We start from the raw sequence: 18,280 nt of genomic DNA, 5'->3' as shown, positions 1-18,280 counted from the left end.
GTTTTTTTGTGAAATATGTAAATATATATTCAGACTTGTGTTTCTCCACATTAGGTCATCATTCAGTCTTAACAAGAGAAAATAATACTGAATTAGTTTTTCATTTTTATGATATGGATATAATTATGTTTCATACAGTACACATGTAATATATGTCTTTCTACCTCCACCTATGATATATGTAGCTTATCTCAAAACTTTGGTAGTGTTTTGATGTTTTCTCGTTGAAAAGAGCAAACACAGAACATATCTTTGACTTCTTTGTATATTTAGATTTGAAAAAGTAGGTTAGGGTAGAAATTGTGTTGCTATAAATAATACAGTAGGTGAAAGTTTGGCACATTTTGATCATTGTTGCACTTTGCTGTACACTTTGTTTCTTAATATGCGATTCTCTCCCTTCACTGCCATTTTCAAAACACTCTACTGAAGTGCTCAACAGGTTGCTTTGGACACATACTTTGCATCTTTTTTCGCAACTTTATTTATTCATTTATGTTTTAAATCTTTTGTACAAAAATAATTATTTTTTGGATGAGAACATCAACATATAATATGGGGTCAATTCAGCCAGGGGCTAAATGTAGCAGATCCGACCTTGTTTATCATAAAAGTTTAAAGACAAAACTTCAAACAACCGAAAGGAACCCGTTTATGATCAAGAGTGGCGTAGATGTAATGAAGCAGATATTATTACAGGATCTTTTGAGCTTAATGTTGAACCTTGCTTGAAATTCTCTGTAATAATTTCTGCATCATTGTGTGAGCTGGTAGCTAGCATCTGTTTCCTACCACACTGGGGACCTTTCCTCACATTATATATATTTCATCGTGTCATTATAATATATGAGCAGTATTATATTTTGTCTGTGTGTAATAATAACACTAGATGCTATTTCCATTGTTTGTTGTCAAGCTTTTGCTCTATGGACTAGTTAAATGGTTACTGGCAAAAGTTGAGTCAGTTGTCTTTTTCTGTGAGCTTTTAAAAGCATACTGACCAATAATAGGCGTATTAGATCACTGTATATCGATATAGATTACTGTATATTGTTCGTCTCAAACAAATCAGTCTGAGGGCTTTGCTAACTATTGTGAGAAGTTTAGAATGTGAACTATGCGTACTGTAACAGTAAGTTATGGAGCTATTTTATAAGATGAACACGTTAATATCAGGAAAATATATGTTTTAGATTAAAACTGAGAGTTTTTAATAGAAAAACATTAGATTCATAGTTCAGGGTTTGGTGGTCTTTGCTTGAAAATAGTATTCTGTTGGGTTGGGTTCAGCAAAGTATCCGAAGTCCAGTTTTACTGTGAACATGACTGTGAACTGCTTTGTGAAATTTGTTATGAAGCGTGTAACGCATTAAGCACATACTCAAATTCTCTATAGATTCATAATTATCAATCGTGCATAGAAAAATATATGCTTCCATATGCAGTGCTATGTCCATCAAGCTAATATTTGATCATACAATTGGAATCTGTGGTGAAAACCCACAACAGTGGCAGGAATAAATTAAATTGTGCAGCCTGAAGTACTTGTGAGGCTCAAGAGGAAGCACATCTTTGACAAACGAAGCAATGTATCCTGTCCCATTAACTGTTGTATGCATACATGCATTATTTCTAAAGCTTTAAGATATTGCAAGGCCATTTAAATCTGCTTTCACCATATTTCTCGACCACCAAATGTGCTTTTGATGACTATTCCAATACTGTTTGTGTAAAAAAAACTGAATTCAAACAAAGATATATGTTTAAAAATGTATAACTGCTATACTCCAGTGTGCCAATAAAATATGTATCAAAAACAAAAAAAAATGGTTTGAATAACTTTATGCTCACTGTTCTCTCTCTACCCTGCTTTTGTAAGAAAGACTAAAGTTTTAAAGTTTCAGAAAATCAATATCTTCATAATTATTTAAGAGTACTAGAAGTGGTAAGTGAGTGTTTCAGAAACAGAAAATCAGATATGAGGATTCCCTACAAGATTAAGAGCAAAGGTCAGCCGACTCTCTTCTATAATTAACTGCGTCTATAAGTGAAATTTCACACTGATTGCGCTATACATTTTTCTATGAGTGCACTACTGAATATTTGGTTAAATAGCAAGTGTATATTGTATTGATATTACTATTTGTGATTTTAATATTTTCTACAGAGAGTGATTGTATGAGTTATGTATTGCATATACCACGATGAACAAAATTCAGCAGCCTACATTAACATACTGTGCCCACATTCATTATTCAAGATATGAAATATGCCACAATAATGTTTATCATCAGCATTTTGGTACCACTCTGCTCTCATGAGGATATCGCACAGCGTGACAGCACGCATAGCCATTTGTTTCATGATCAAAGCAAAGAACAACTGACAATCTATTTTAATCTTCCAAGGACTTTCTGAAGTATGTGGAAGCAGTAGGTAAGAATAATGTACTGTAGGGAATATTCATTCATTTCTACAGCCATTGGTTTAACAGTCTGATGCATAAGAAGGTATAATTTTTTAAACCACATAAAATTAATTATCACTGCACAATCCGCCTCTCACATTAAACAGACACAGTCACAATATGGTGTGGAGAAGGTGTTGTGCCAAGAATAGAGAGGAGGAGCTGCTCTGAATCTGTTTGTTTTGACATTTTGAGCAGAAGTAATCCAAACAGGAGTACAGGTCAGTGAATGGACAAACCCTGGGGCATCTTGCAACCTGATGCTTGTTTGTCTTCATAAGCCAGCAGTCCTACAGCTTCTACATCAACTGGAAAGGTAGGCTTTTATTGGTTTTTATATTGCATTTGTGCTGTTTTATCGCTGCCATGGTAAGCAAACCACCGTATTTACCTCTCACCGGTATCTATGTAATTAATGTGACATTTCAGTAAACTAGAGGGTTTTTGATGCACCATTCAGTCGAAAAAGCCAAAGGCTATGTAATAATACACGTCTAATTTATTTTTTAAACATAACTCTTCTATTTAGAGTCTATTTCAGGTCATCAGTTGATCAAAAACTTGATCAAAATATAGTTGGCTTATAAGGATTGGATTTAGCACCCAGTCAATATAAGATAGGCCTACATGAATTTCTGTGTTTGGGAATGTTGAAAGTAAAGTCTGTCAACCAAGTGAATCATAATTTGAAGTACAGCCAAGATACTCTTTTGAAACACTTAGCTACACTACAAGCTACAAACAAAAAGTAGCCAACTACATTGAAGTTACCAAGGGGAATGTAAAAAAAATCATCCAATGATATTATAATTTGTCGTAAAGAAATATATTTTTTAGAATCACAATCTCAAACTTGAGCAGGTAAATTTATACTAAATAACTGCAACAAAAATACCAAAATTTACATAAATCGAACTGGTCAATCTGTTAATTTACATGAACCGTCAGAGCGAACTGATTCATTAAAATAAGGGGCCGATTAACATTACACAACACTGTTTTAAACTAAAAATGGAAAACTTTTGCATTTGGCCCATTTTGATGGCCTCAAAAACACAAACTTTTGAAAACAGGTTTCAAAGTGTAAGTTTTTGAAAACGATTGTTTGGAACGTTATTGTCTCCGTGTGAACTACAAAAAACTATGCGAATTTGCAAATTAATGCGAATGTGTGCGAGAAAATGACATCTACTGGCCTAGCATGCATAATACATTGTCGTTTTTGTGGATCAGTGGGAACGTTTTTCAATATTGTCGTCTGTAAGCTACAGGAAACTTTTAAAAAATGTTTAGGAAAAACCTTTTCGTTTTGTAGTACATCGTTGTTGTGTAAACGTACCCTAAATCAGACGTTCCAACACTACAAGGGGGGGGGGTCTGCTTTGAAAAATAAAATGTTTCTGAAAGTAATTTTCAGATGCAATGGGGGAAAACGGGATAAACACAAACACGAAACTTGTAAATAAAATAATCTGATATATAGCCTATGTACAATTTCGCTTTTAATCTGTGTATTTAACAACCTGGGAGACCTTCCCAGGGCAGTACCTTGCCTCACCGACAAAAATCAGGGCGCCCACTACGGAGACGGCACCAGAGGTGAGGGGGCACAGTGACCGAGGTGGCCGGGCCGGGCCCCCTCAGGCCCCCCCGTGGCGTCGACGCTGGGTAGCACTTTTAGCTTAGCTTAGCATAGATCATTGAATCTGATTAGACCGTTAGCATCTCGCTCTATATTTTTATATCTATACTCTTCTGTAGTTACATCGTGTACTAAGACCGACGGAAAATGAAAAGTTGCGATTTTCTAGGCCGATATGGCTAGGAACTATACTCTCATTCCGGCTTAATAATCAAGGAACTTTGCTGCCGTACCATGGGTGCAGCAGGCGCAATGCTATTATTATATTACATATAGTTTTACATAATTACTGTATTTGCATTATTGTAAGGGTAGGTTTAGGGTTGGGGTAGGTGTAGATGTTAATAAACCATAATTTAACAGGAAGCATTTTTCGTAGTCGAATTGTACTACCCACTGTTTTAATGGGCGGTAGCAAAATCTGACAGGGTAGCACAAATCGACAGAACACCGGGTTATCGTGTCAAACTCAATTCCTGGAGCCCTGCAGAGTTTAGATTCAACCCTAATTAAACACACCTGATCCATCCAGCTAATCGAGTCCTTCAGGATTATTTGAAAACAACATGGTATGTGTGTTGGAGCAGGGTTGGAATTAAACTCTGCAGGACTCTGGCCCTCCAGGAATTGAGTTTGACACCCCTGTTCTAAACCCTAAAATGTTTCACACTTGTAATTTAATAGCGAGGTTAGCGTCGCTTTTTACCCCGGGGTTATGGAATCATACTTTGGAAAACAAACAACACTAATAAGAAAATAAATGTATTACTTTCATGCTACTGGAAATATGGTTAATTTATTCCCTAACACTGATGAATTCTACATCTGAATAGATTGTGTTTGCATATTTATGCTAGACAAAATCGCAGAAGCCCTAGTCAAGACCTGTGCAATATTCATCTCATCTCTGCTGCCCTACCACTTGTTTTTCCCACAGCAATCAGCTTGGAAGAGTCTCTGAGTACTCCCCATACAATGAGCACAGCACAAACAAAAGATTTCGCCGTGTCTCTGTGTCCACATCAGCGCCCGGGATCTGTGCTGAAGAGATCTCTGTGGAGGTACACACATCTCTCTGATGAGAGCTGTCAGAACGGATGCTTCCTGGACAAACAACGCCTCCTGCTGGTCAGCCTGGTAATGCTGGCCCTGTGTGGCATGGTGCTGCTTCTGCTGTGGAACTACCAGTGCTTCATTGTTAACCACATATGCCATGACCCGGAGCACAGTTCGGAGTATGTGCTGTTTGATATGGATGAGCAGAGGCTTTCTTCATATGGACCAGCCTGAAGCTGTGAGGCTGAATAAAGCTGCTTCCAAAGACTGTTCCAAAGGGCAACCTGACAGAAAAAAAAGACCAGTAGCACTTGTAGACATACAGTAAATCTGAATATGAAGTGGAATGTAAATAGTTGTTAAATTGTAATATTTCTGTTTTGATGTTTCATATTTCTGTGGTTATAATTAGTTTACGTTGCATAATACAGGCCCTGTTTAAATAACTGTTAAATAAATAGTAGGCTACAACCCCTGCACTACAGTATAAGCTCAGTGTGATAACAGTCATGTTACACCCCTTTCCTGTTTTTGTTATTTGTTTACCATCCTGGAGACAGTTTTATTGCAACACTCACAGATAAACCTTGTCTAAAAACCACAAGAACTTTTTCTTGTTTGACGCAACTCAACCTGCCGTGCAGCCCTGTTTGTCTGTTTAACACTTCACACACATCAGCGTTAACCACACAATCAAAAAACTGAAAAAACAAAAGCCGTTGTAACTTTTCTCAAAGCATAAACTCTGTACAACGCATAACTTCCAGTACGAGTGCAAATGTCTGTCAGACATTTGTGTCTGGAACTGTTACACAAAATGTGTTGTTGTTTTTATGACAAAAGGTGACAAATGTAGAAGAATTATTCATAATGTAGAAGAATTTTGTGAAAATTGTTCAAGTAAAATGATAGTTTTCATATCATCAACCACACTAGTATACATTCACACAAGTTAACTATATAATAAAGATTTTAAATCGGTGGTTGAGTGTGTGTACTTTTCACAAATGTCAGGTCGGAGGAAACTGTCATGTGTCAATGTCATTTGACTTCTGCAAGATGTATTGCTCATCGGACGTTTCCTATCAGATGTCAAATAGACGTTTAGAAAATGTCTTTAAGATGTTTATGATCTAGAATGTATGAAAAATTGACATCTTAAAAACGTCTATCAGATGTTTGTATACACAGCAGATGTGTGCTATCTATTTTATCTGTTTTAAATATTCTATTCAATTTACACACTATATTATTTTTAATAATTATTGCACAAAACAATTATTTGATATTTTAGCACATTTCTTTTTACTTAATAATTATAATTTAATAAAAATTTATGCATTTAGCAGACGCAAGCGACTTACAGTGCATTCAGGCATTTTTTTTTTTTTTTTACCTTTATGACCATTATTTTATAAATTTTTTACCAGTATGTGTTCCCTGGGAATCGAACCCACGACCTTTTGCGCTGCTAATGTACTTTTTAATGTAATATAACCCTTATTCCACATAGAGCGACACGCTACTGGGGCACGTTGTCACAAATTAGGGCTGTGCGATTAATCGAAATCGAATCGAAATCGCGATTTGAGACGTTGCGATTTCCTAATCGCAATTTGATATTTTCCCCCAAATCGCACAGCCCTATCACAAATGTGAACATGTGTTGACCGATCTGAATATTTTTCCCTGGGCAGTAACTCTTTAATGTTTCATAGCTTTCAAAAATAAACTGACCCTGGGAAATGCAACTAGCCCCAGTCGTATGTGGTAAATGAAAACTATTCAGAAGCAATAGAGTTTTCATATAGGCTACCACATTAGCTTCTGATAAAATAAACACTCAAGAGTCTCGTAACACGTTTGAATCGACGTCAAATTAATCAAGTAGTAGATAAAGCATCTGATTTATTGGACAACACAGTCTAACAGCGAGAACCTGTTACACCACGGACACATGACGAGCTAGTGCCATGCCCACTTGTGTTGGCCTGTATTTAACACACGTCACAATATTACCTGACTTGCCAACGAATGTCGTCGCTGTCATTTGTCTCGTGTGGATCTCGTCGTGTGGATGGTATCCATGGGTAACCAACAGCAGTGCCAGATCATTACCGCTACAGCGGCTCTGTTTCTGGCAGTCTGTGGCATTCTTCTGCTCGTCGTACCCACCGAAGACGTCAAAGAGCCGCCAGAGTTTATGGTAATAATACAATTTTTCTCATTCGTGACACACACAGGCTACAAATTAGAAAAAGGCGAAGGGAACATTTCACATTCCCGCGACGTTTCACTGAGCACCTAAGTTCATGGGAACGAATGAGCTGCTTATCTGTATAGTAGGCTATCGATCGGTTTCCGGTAGAGCAGATAACAACGAGCGCTTCCTCTGCATGTTTCATCACCTGGCTTGTCTTGCTCATTGAGGTGTGATTTTGTAACGCTCAGGAGGATGGGGCCATGGAGATTCTCTCTCAGGTTGAACACTGCAAAAGTTTTTTTGACATATTCGTGATGGAGCTCAGATAAAACAGATAAAAGCGTTTTCTCTCAGCCCAGTTGGGTGATTTATATTTTATTTTATTATTTTATTTTATTTTGTGATGCCACTGTTCATACAATGGCAATAGGCTTTCTAAGATATAAAGTTATATACATTTTTATCACTAGTGTAAATTTGGGAATAACGTTTAAGCCATTATGTGTCAAATAGAGAGGGGTAACAGATTTCATAACTTATAATGCTGCCTTGATGGATTTGGTGACCATGTTGTATATCTGCAGACATTCACATCAGAGCAACAAGCTTCCTGAGAAATAAAATACAATAAGTTTTGACATCACCCGTGTGAATTTGGGTAACATTTAGGCCATTGTGTGTGAAATAGTGAGGGGTTACAGATTTCAGTAACCTATAATTGCTCCCTTGACGGATTTGGTGTAGGCCTGTCACGATAACAACTTTTTGTTGTGCGATATATTGCCCCAGAAATAATTGCGATAAGTGATATTATTGTCATTTTAATGACCATTTTATGCCACTGAATATATAATAATAATAATGTAACAGCATAATAATGCAAGAAGGCCTACACACTTACAAATGACAACAAACTTTTAATTTTGAAGAATATTTAGATAATTAGAAATTAAGTATCAAAATATTAGATACCTTAAAAACCTGAATAAATAGTAGATAAACATTTTCTAACAAAAAGTGCAAAGTAGAAAAAAAGAAAACGAATGCACAAAGAACTTGTATGTGTCAGACTCTGTTCCATGTGTTGTGTGTGTCCTGCTCCCCATGTGCCTTCCCATGCCCTTATTTGATTAGTTTCCTGTTCCTCCCCTGATTAGTTTAGTTCATTTGTCCCAGGTGTTCCCCATGATGTGTCATTGCTCCCAGGTGTGTCTCGTGATCCCCTCCTCCTGTGTGTATTTAAAGTGTTCCCAGTCCCTACTTCTCTGTCCGCTGTTGTACGTCTTCCGTTGAAGGTCTTCCTGTGTTCGTCTCCCTTGGTTCCAATAAAGTCCTGTTAAAAGCATTCTCCAGCGTCTCCTCGTCCCTCGTGTGTGTGACAGCGTGACAGTATGGAGATTTTTTTCCATCTACAGATTTTCCCCTGACCCTCTTTTCTCTCTAAATGAAGGGTGCACACTACTGCTGAAAAACACAATCCCTACTTATCAGTCAGATGTCCGTATGCACAAAGGCACAGATCCAAAACATGGTGACATTAATTTTTAAGTAAATATAATGGGCGATATATTGCGTCATCAAATTATTGAGGTCATGTACATATATTGCGCGATAAGTCGATTATATTGATTATTGCGACAGGCCTAATTTGGTGGCCTTTGCTGTGTGTATCTGCAGCTTGTCACGTCAGACCAAAATGCTTTCAGTGGTGTAAAACAGAGGGGTTGTTTAGACAATAGGCTACCTGAGTGAATTTGGATAACAGTATAGCCGTTGTGCGCAAAATAGTGAGAGGTAACAGATTTCGGTAACCTATAATGCTGGAGACATTACTGAAGTTTAGACATCACAAGTGTGAATTTGCATAACATTAAAGTCGTTGTGTGTGAAATGGGGGGAGGGGATAGGGTATTTCAGGTCCCTCTGATGACCATTCACTGAGGTCACTGTTTTTTTTTTCATTTCTTCTAAATGTAAATGTAGTGAAAAACTGAAAGGAATTACAACATTTAATATCAGTTATTTAAATTGACTTTAAAATTAAAAAAAAAATTTTTTTTTTAAGTTACTTCAGTTTAAGGAGTACAAAAATGTTCTTCTAGAAGACAAAACAATAATATAGTAATAAAAAATAACATATATTATAGTTTATAGTTGTCCAATTTGGTTTATGTTACTGCTGCAAAATCTATGCTATTTCAGATTAGCATCATCATCTACATCAGCTCAGAGCTAATGGCCGTAAATCATTGACATGGTTCATGCTAGCTTATAATAGAGAGCAATTTAATTATCATAATCCATCAGCACAGTTTTAAAAGTGTCCCAGTGCTTAAAATAGACCCACAAAAGTAATGAAATACATCTTTGCATAAGTTTTGTAAATGACAAAGACGGTTATCATTTAAATACAAAAATAAAAGTTTAGTGCAGATGATTTGTATTTCTTACAGAATCTTATGTTTGATAAGAGCATTCACAATAGATTTTCCATATTCTTGCTGAGGTCAGTTAAATATTTAAGTTAGTTCATATCTATATAATGTTGTCATACAAATTATATATCATACATCACCTTTTAAAGTGTTCAGAATGACAAAAGCACTTACAGCAATAATATTTAATGACAAATATTAATTATTTTTTGCCTTTGCCTCTTGATACTTAAAAATGACCATGCAAAGTAATTTTACCTTATGTCCCACTTGCCAAACAAAATTTAGAATTAAAAAAAAAAATCTAATAGTAGAGGGTGAGCTATAATTATTTCTCCAGCTGTGATCACTTTTTGATTTACACAGGCTTAAACACATGAAAGCTCTTGTTCTTATTGGTTAGATCCCATTGTTTGTATTTCCCAGCCATTTTGATTCAATGCTTTAATCCCTTTTCCTTCTTAGAAACATGACAGTGAGTCATTGTGGTTTTGAAGATCTGGGACTATTTTTATATAGTATTTGTAACAGTACCTCGTACACACCCATCACTGTTGAATTACTTAACAGTCCTTCAGCATATTGTGACAATTCCGTTTAGCTTCAGGGTAACATAATTTCTTGAAGACGTTAAAACGACATGCTACACAGGTGACTGATGGCAGAATCTGAGCGTTATGGAGTCGCATTGACATAGAAAGGCAAACTTGAACATGTTTTGAGTCGCCTATTGAACTCAAAAGAGCTGCTAGTCCCTGCTATTTTACTAAGCTAAAATAGCTGTATGCAAACTGTAGGCAAAGTCAAGCAAGATATGTAATTGGAAGAGATTATCATGGTTTGCATGAATGAATAAAGTTCAGGCACTGTCTTGCCCAAAATACACAATCCTTTGGGAAGTATGTAGTGCAGGTGTGTGTGTGATAAAAGGAAGGGATGAAAAAGAGAGAAGTGGCGTATGTAAATGACGCTTTTTATTTCTTGACCTTTAGGTTGTTAAACATTTATTATGATCATTGAGCAAACATTTTACACTACTTCAAAGAAGTGTTTAGTTTAAGTAAATCATATTCATATTTTCAAAGGCGGCTAGAGGTGAGTCATGTTTGCTTGAATAATAATCAGCATTATGAATTAGCTAACAAACGAAAGAGGCCTGACCATTTACAATTCGAAATATATTGACTTTTTAAAGCAACAAGATGCATCTAGTAGAGATGCAAGTTATAACTTCTAGTTAGTCTCATGTAAATCAGTCCTAGATTACAATTTACACTCTACTAAATATTTGGGTGTTGCACCATTAAACTTAGTTGAAGTGAGACTCTGCGTATAAAGTAAATATTTATAGAAGCCTCCATCCAGGAGTAAAGGCTGGAATAAAATGGCAAACTGATCAATCAATTATCAATAAGCTCATGTTAGACTTCAGTCATGTTGTTCAGACCAGGTTTCAATGCTAAAAATATAAATTAAAATAAATGTCAAATTTTCAGATTTGTTGACCAATTAAAACATTACAATTTAAAATAGCCGTTTAGCCTGTTTTAACATATTTAAAAATGTAATTTATTCTGGCAAATCTGATATTACTCCAGTCTTCATACATCCTTCATAAATAGTCCTAATATGCTGATTTGGTGATCAAGAAACATTTCGTAGTTTATTATTATATTATGTCATTTCTTCTTATTATAACAGTGTCGTGCTACTTAATTTTTTGTACAAACTGTGATACAGATTTTTTTTGTTTAAGTTCAAAATAACAGCATTTAGTTGAAATAGAAAAATGTTGTACCATTATAAATGTTTTATTATAACTTTTGAATTTAATGTGAAATGTGTATTTGCTGAATAAAAGCATTTGCATAAAAGCAAATTCAAGGTATATATTTTGGCAGCGTGTCTGTGTATGCATGTCTTCCCAGGGAACCGAAGCCATGTCACCACAGGTTTTTAGCCTTAGCCTCATTTTTTTGCTGTTGTGTTTGTTCTCAGTATGGAATAGTCCTGGATGCTGGATCCTCTCATACGGCCATGTTCATCTACAAATGGCCAGCAGACAAACAGAACGGTACCGGCATAGTCAGTCAACACAGCGAGTGTCATGCCAAGGGTGAGTATTTAATGATAAATGGCTTAGGACGGTCCTCTTTTAAAAGTCCCTTTGGATAAAAACGTCAGTTATAAGACTAAATGTAAATGTCAGTAGATAAGACTGAAAGAAAAAGCACAAAAGGGATGTGAGATTGCTAAAACCTTGTGTAATACTGTCTCCATTTTGTTCTTTTTTTTTTTAGAAACAATTTACTCAAATCTTTGTTTCAAAATGTATCACACTTTTCAAAAGTCACTCACAGAACAGACATTACAAAATCCAAACTTTATCAGATGTCATATAGGTCATAGAAGACTGACTCATGCATTTTTGCTTAAAGGTGAAGACCCAACTCTATACATGTTCTGCAAGACCCCCTTTCTTTTAAACATATTCTTTTGGACTGTCCCGGTTTTAATGCAAGTAGAATGCTCTTTTATGAAGTTAGTTAACTTAAGACCTTATTTAGTAAGATTTTGCCTGAAAAGGTTTTAGAATTTTTATCATATGTTAATTGAAAAAATCTTGTATAATGTTACTTGTTGTGTGTGTGTGTGTGTGTGTTTGTTTGTTTGCTTGGTTTTTATTGTATTTATGTGATATTTGTATTTTTGTAATTTAGTTTTTGCCATGAAAATAGCCTCAGATGCTGACATGCCATTAAATAAAATTATACTTATACAAAATCCAAACTACAACATCAGATGATTTACTTCATTTATATGAAGGTATTGTAATTAATTAGTTATTGATATTTTTTTCACTGCTTTCCGGAGTAAAAAAAACAAACATTTGCATTGAAGTTCATTTGGACTGAGATATGACATTCTCAAGAGGAGTGCTGAATTGCAACTCATTGCTGCCCACTTCCCTTTTTTGTGGTGTTGTCTGAAGTTTTTACAATTTCATCACTTTGGCTCAGTCTTCTTCTTTAGGGACCTGACATTCACAGAAGTGGGATGTTAAACTCCAAGTACCCCTCAAATATTGCTGAGTGGCAGTGTTCTACGGAAACATCTGGAATAGTCATCCAAAAAATGTCTGGTTGCATTTATGGTAGTCAAGTGTCTGTGGCATCTCAGGCAGTGAAGTAGGAACTGATAGTTCTTGCCCATGCATGCCCACGCAGAGTTCATAAGATATTAAGAGGAATTCTATCATTCATTTCAGTTGTCCGATGACTTGACCTCTCTCTTCCTCTCTCACTTTCACTAATCAGGAGGCGGGATCTCCAGTCATGCAGGTAACAGAGGAGGAGCAGCTCGTAGTCTTGAGGAATGCATGGAACAAGCCATGCAGGAGATCCCAAAGTCAAGACACAAACTCACTCCTTTGTATCTTGGGGCAACGGCAGGCATGAGACTACTGAAGTGAGTCAGAAAGCTCACGTCACTTTGTGACGAAAGCTGCTTTTATAACCACTGATGACAAATTTATCATTATTCAGGCACAGTATCAACTATACTATAAACTTACCTCTTATAACTTGCAATACACTACATACTGTTTATTTGGGGTCAGTAAAATGTATTTCATTTTTTTTTTTAACATATCAATACTTCTGATCAGCAAGGATGCATAAAATTGGTCAAAAGTGACAGAAAAGACAGTTACAATGTTACAAATGATTTCTATTTCATGTAAATGCTTTCTATTTATCAAGGATTCCTGAAAAAAGTATGGACAGAGAGAAGAGACTGTATTAAAAGTGGAACTTTAATAATAATAAAAAAATAAAAAATATGCATTTGTGTCATTTCACGCAGTATTTCTAAACCCAAAGATTCAGATGAGGTTTTGAAGGAAGTGGGAGACAAACTGAAGACCTACCCATTTAGCTTCAAAGGGGCCACTATCTTAAGTGGACAAGAAGAGGGGGCTTATGGATGGGTCACAGTCAACTACCTGCTTGAGAATTACATCAAGGTAATATAGCCATACTTTATATCTCACAATATCTGAATTTCATTTAATAAAGTCCTGTTACAGGCCATTACCCTACATTTTTCTCTCTCATTCCTCTAGTATGGTTTTGTGGGTCAATGGCTGCCTCCAGGCAGAGACACGGTTGGTGCTCTGGACTTTGGTGGAGCTTCAACTCAGATCACCTTTGAAACAAAACAGACGGTGGAGAACAAGGACAATCTGATGAAACTGCGGCTGTACGGACGAGACTATCAGATTTACACTCAGAGCTTTCTGTGTTATGGGAGAGACCAGGTGTTACTCAGACTGCTGGCACTTCTGATGAAGGTTAAGTGCAAACCTTTCATCTAAACGATCATCAGACAAGCTGATTAACTGGTTTGATAGTACTTAGAGAGTAATTTCTGATGTTTTCTTTTTCTTTATGTGTCTTATAGACTCAGGGTTCAGACCGCTCCATAGTTCACCCCTGCTATCCTGCGAGTCACAGTGACTCCATAAAGCTGAGCAGTGTGTTTGATACTCCATGCAATAAAAGACAAACTCCCTATAAACCTGATGATGACCTGCAAATCAAAGGCACAGGAAACTACGATCAATGCCTGGGAAATGTTTCTCGTCTCTTTTCTTTTAACAAATGTTCTTATTCCAAATGCTCCTTTGATGAAGTCTTCCAGCCCAACATTACTGGAAACTTTATGGTATGAGTTTCTAGAGTGCTTAATACGGAACATCTAAATCTTGTGCATTCAGTTGAATTTTTGTAAATATATTTTATCAACTAGCATAACATGCAATTTGTTCCTTCATCTCTCATGCTTTTGGCAACATTAATGTCTTTACTGGTGGGGGTTGGTTATGTTAACATGTAAGCAGTTATTAAGAAAGACAGCTTAAAGCATTAAAATAAATAATAATAAATTCATTTCTGGGCAGTCAGTGTCATGATTGCATGTGTCATTATTATGATTATGCAATCTCTCTCTCTCTCCATCACCCTCGTTCTTTCTCTGGCACAGGCATTTTCTGCATTTTTCTACACCCATTCCTTTCTTCAGGAAGCATCAGGCATCAGCATCACGTCCCCAGAACATTTAGAGGACGCTACCCGTGTTGTCTGCAACATGAGCTTTCAGGAGGTACCGCACCGCTGAGCTGATTTTGAGTCCTGCTGTTCTGAGATGACTTTGCCCATATCTCAGCAATCCACCAATGATTGAGAGTCTCAGGTTCTCCAATTAAGAGAACTTGCTTTATCTTCTTTGAAGATGATATTTACTGTGTATTGTTTAATTATATTATTGTTAGCAAATGAAGCATTATTGAATTAACAGTTGACCTATTTATTTAGCCTAATTTTGTTAAATGACTTTTGGAAATTTCCCCAGGAAAGGAAATTTGTTTAAAAAAAGGATTTAAAAAACTCAACTTTCCACTCAACTTTCTCTTTCATGCTCCTTTCTCTAGATGACAAATAAGGTTCAGGGTCAGGGAAGCCGTCTGAAGGACTACTGCGCAGTCTCTGCCTTTGTGCAGGTGCTACTGGTCAATGGATATGGCTTTGATTATCTCTCCTTCCCGCACATCTCCTTCCAGAAGAAGGTAGCTAGACCTATTTGCAAAAACTGACTCTATTTACCTCCTTAATGCACGTTCCCTATTTGTAGGCACACGATTTATTTTTGATATCACCAATCCCTCTCATTTTTTAACCCCTTCCCTCCAAACATCTGTCACTTTTCACTGTCCGGACAATTTCTCATGGACAAAATCAAGTACTATATCTCATTGTATTTTTGATTTTAAAAAGCATATTCATCACATTACAGGAGTAAAATGGATTGTAATAACGTTTGTGTTGATTTAAAGAAGTAGCTCACCCAAAAATTACAATTTGCAGAAAATGTACTCACCCTCAGGACATCATTTTGTTTTCCTCATCAGAGCAGATTTGGAATAATTTAGCATTACATCACTTGCTCACCAATGGATCCTCTGCAGTGAATGGCTGCCGTCAGAATGAGATTTGTTAATAAAAAAAACATGCAACTTTTCACTTCACTGGATGTTAACTGATGGACTGGAGTTGTGTGGATTGCTTGTGGATTATTGTGATGTTTTTATCATCTATTTGAACTCTCATACTGACGGCACCCATTCACTGCAGAGGATCCATTGGTGAGCAAGTGATGTAATGTTACATTTCTCCATTTGTTCCGATGAAGAAACAAACTCATCTACATCTTGGATGGCCTGAGGGTGAGGAATATTCTGAGGGTGAGTAGTATTTTCAGTAAATTTTCTATTTTTGGGTGAACTATTCCCTAAAGATTGGTGAATAAATGGACCCGACTAGGTCAAGAAAATATGAACATGTTACTTTGGTTTGCAGGCAGGAGACACGTCTGTCGGCTGGTCCCTTGGCTACATGCTAAGCCTTAGCAACCTGCTGCCTGCTGAAGATGTTTTACAGAGGAAATCGCTGCGCTCAAGTGCCTGGTGTGCTCTGATCGCCCTCTTTTGCGTCCTTCTTATTATGGCGCTATATTTTTTGTTACGAGCCATTCGTAAGAAAGACACTGATAATGCCATTTAATAATGAATGAGTTATATTGCTCCCTATGTGCACTGTTATGCACTGCCCTTAGCAAGGATAAGTCTGTTTACAGTACATTGCAAACAACAAGGATGCACAAAGACTTTTTGTACCACATTTCATCAAACCTATCTCATTTCAATAACCAATTTCTTATCAAGCACATTTTATATAAATTATCATTTTAGAAGAGACTGTACAACAGGAAACTTGATTTTAGTAGTGCTAAGTCTGATTCATCAAGGACAATCATGGCAAGATGTCTGTCTTTTCGTAATGTTGAATGTATGTTTATTAGGTATACTGTGTGCTGTGCCTTAATAGCATATCATGTATGTTTGTTTTGAAACTTTTTTCTAGATTTAGCATATTTGTGTGCTATGCTATGTGCTGTAAAACGAAGTCAAAGGCACTGAAAACATGTAAAATGGAAAATCTTGAAAATGTAGCTATGCAAATAGAAGAATGTATTTGATTTTGAAACGGTATTGCCTGCGTCTATTCCTGCTGAATCGGGAAAGCTTTTATAATATTAAATAAGTTAACATGTTTACTAATTTTTCTGTATTTTGTAAATACAATAAAACACAGAATGATTTCAAAACACTGAAATCATTCTGAGAAAATCTTTTTTAAAGGGGTCATATGATGTTGCTAAAAAGAACATTATTTTGTGTATTTGGTGTAATGAAATGTTTATGCGGTTTAAGGTTCAAAAAACATTATTTTCCACATACTGTACATTATTGTTTCTCCTCTATGCCCCGCCTTTCTGAAACGTGTTGATTTTTACAAAGCTCATCGGTCTGAATAGCGAGGTGTGCTCTGATTGGCCAGCTATCCAGTGCATTGTGATTGGCCGAATACCTCAAGCGTGTGACGGAAATGTTACGCCCCTTAACATGCTGTGATGCCCTGTCCGGCCGGAGCGACGAGACAAAAACATTAAAACCCATTATAAACGAAGCATTTGTTGCATCCAGTGGGAACATAATTACGGATTATAATGACTTATACTGTCTTTTTACGTGTTGCATTGCATCGCGCCGTGTAAACATAAAACCATGTCTGCATTTGTGATCGGAGAAATGATAAACTACAAATGCTACTCTACACTGCTCAAAACTCGCATTTGAAATGTCAGTGGCAAATTCTTTATATATAAAAAAACTTACAGTCTGTGAGTCAGAACAGCCGGCATTATAGTCTACTCTACCAGGATCAGGAAACAGTCCTCATTAAAATGCGCTGGACACATCTGAATATTTGGGTTAAACTGTTCTGGAACAGTGTTGTAAATACAACTTAACCACTGATTTCTAGTCGTGTCCATTTTTGGAAGACCAAACAAAGTAGTTTCGCTTTCACAACGAAACAGCATCACACACCGCGGCCTTGAGTGAGCGGAGGCCGGAGGCCTAGAGTGAGCCGCGGCCTAGAGTATGCGGAGGCCGGCTTGAGTGAACAGAGGCGGGCGGGCTAGAGAACGGCGCGGCCGGCGGATTCGACGAAGGAGCGTCCGGCGGGCTTGCGGCAACCACATGTGACGACCCCGGGCTGGACTCCACTTCGTCCACGGTGAAAGCCGATCCGGCGATCCACAGCGCAAAGTTGATGTATTTCCTCAGCGACCAGCACGGATCAGCTCTAGGCATGACGAAGCGGATATCGTCCTCTTTTGGAAGGCCAAACAAAGTAGTTTCGCTTTCACAACGAAACACACAGCGCCTTCACGACATGGCGGCAGCAACAATACTACAGCGAGAATAAAAGTTACGCCTTCTTTCTTTGCGTGAACATCTGGGCGGCGTTATGCAAATCTTCCCACACAGTGACGTAGACATGTGGGGCCGTGTT

At 37.0% G+C, this 18,280-nt stretch overlaps 1 protein-coding gene across 2 annotated transcripts; it reads left to right on the top strand.

Annotated features, from left to right (window-relative positions):
• The first annotated feature begins 7,147 nt into the window (after positions 1-7,147).
• On the top strand, positions 7,148-17,047 carry LOC107757974 (ectonucleoside triphosphate diphosphohydrolase 2-like). Of its 2 annotated transcripts, none has more exons than XM_016575586.1 (9): positions 7,148-7,371; positions 11,802-11,919; positions 13,121-13,271; positions 13,668-13,827; positions 13,927-14,154; positions 14,265-14,528; positions 14,847-14,966; positions 15,295-15,429; positions 16,220-17,047. In XM_016575586.1, exons 1-9 carry the CDS (start codon positions 7,243-7,245, stop codon positions 16,421-16,423), a joined length of 1,509 nt encoding a protein of 502 aa, XP_016431072.1. In that variant the 5' UTR covers positions 7,148-7,242; the 3' UTR covers positions 16,424-17,047. The 2 variants fall into 2 exon arrangements, with proteins under 2 accessions (XP_016431072.1, XP_016431073.1); XM_016575587.1 differs by lacking the exon at positions 7,148-7,371 and adding an exon at positions 7,559-7,646.
• The last annotated feature ends 1,233 nt before the right edge of the window (positions 17,048-18,280 follow it).

This window comes from Sinocyclocheilus rhinocerous, unplaced genomic scaffold (assembly GCF_001515625.1).
Source record: "Sinocyclocheilus rhinocerous isolate Xijiao unplaced genomic scaffold, SAMN03320098_v1.1 scaffold1948, whole genome shotgun sequence".
Lineage (NCBI taxonomy): Eukaryota > Metazoa > Chordata > Actinopteri > Cypriniformes > Cyprinidae > Sinocyclocheilus > Sinocyclocheilus rhinocerous.
Note: the sequence above shows the minus strand (reverse complement) of the source record. Positions and strands in the feature narration are given on the sequence as shown.

What these genes read in the sequence shown, in the direction of transcription:
- LOC107757974 (XM_016575586.1), top strand. Translation starts at nt 7,243, where the DNA reads ATGGTATCCATGGGTAACCAACAGCAGTGCCAGATCATTACCGCTACA. An exon ending in GCAGGCATGAGACTACTGAA is followed by an intron (nt 13,272 to 13,667) that starts GTGAGTCAGAAA and finishes CATTTCACGCAG; the next exon opens with TATTTCTAAACCCAAAGATT. An exon ending in GCAACATGAGCTTTCAGGAG is followed by an intron (nt 14,967 to 15,294) that starts GTACCGCACCGC and finishes TCCTTTCTCTAG; the next exon opens with ATGACAAATAAGGTTCAGGG.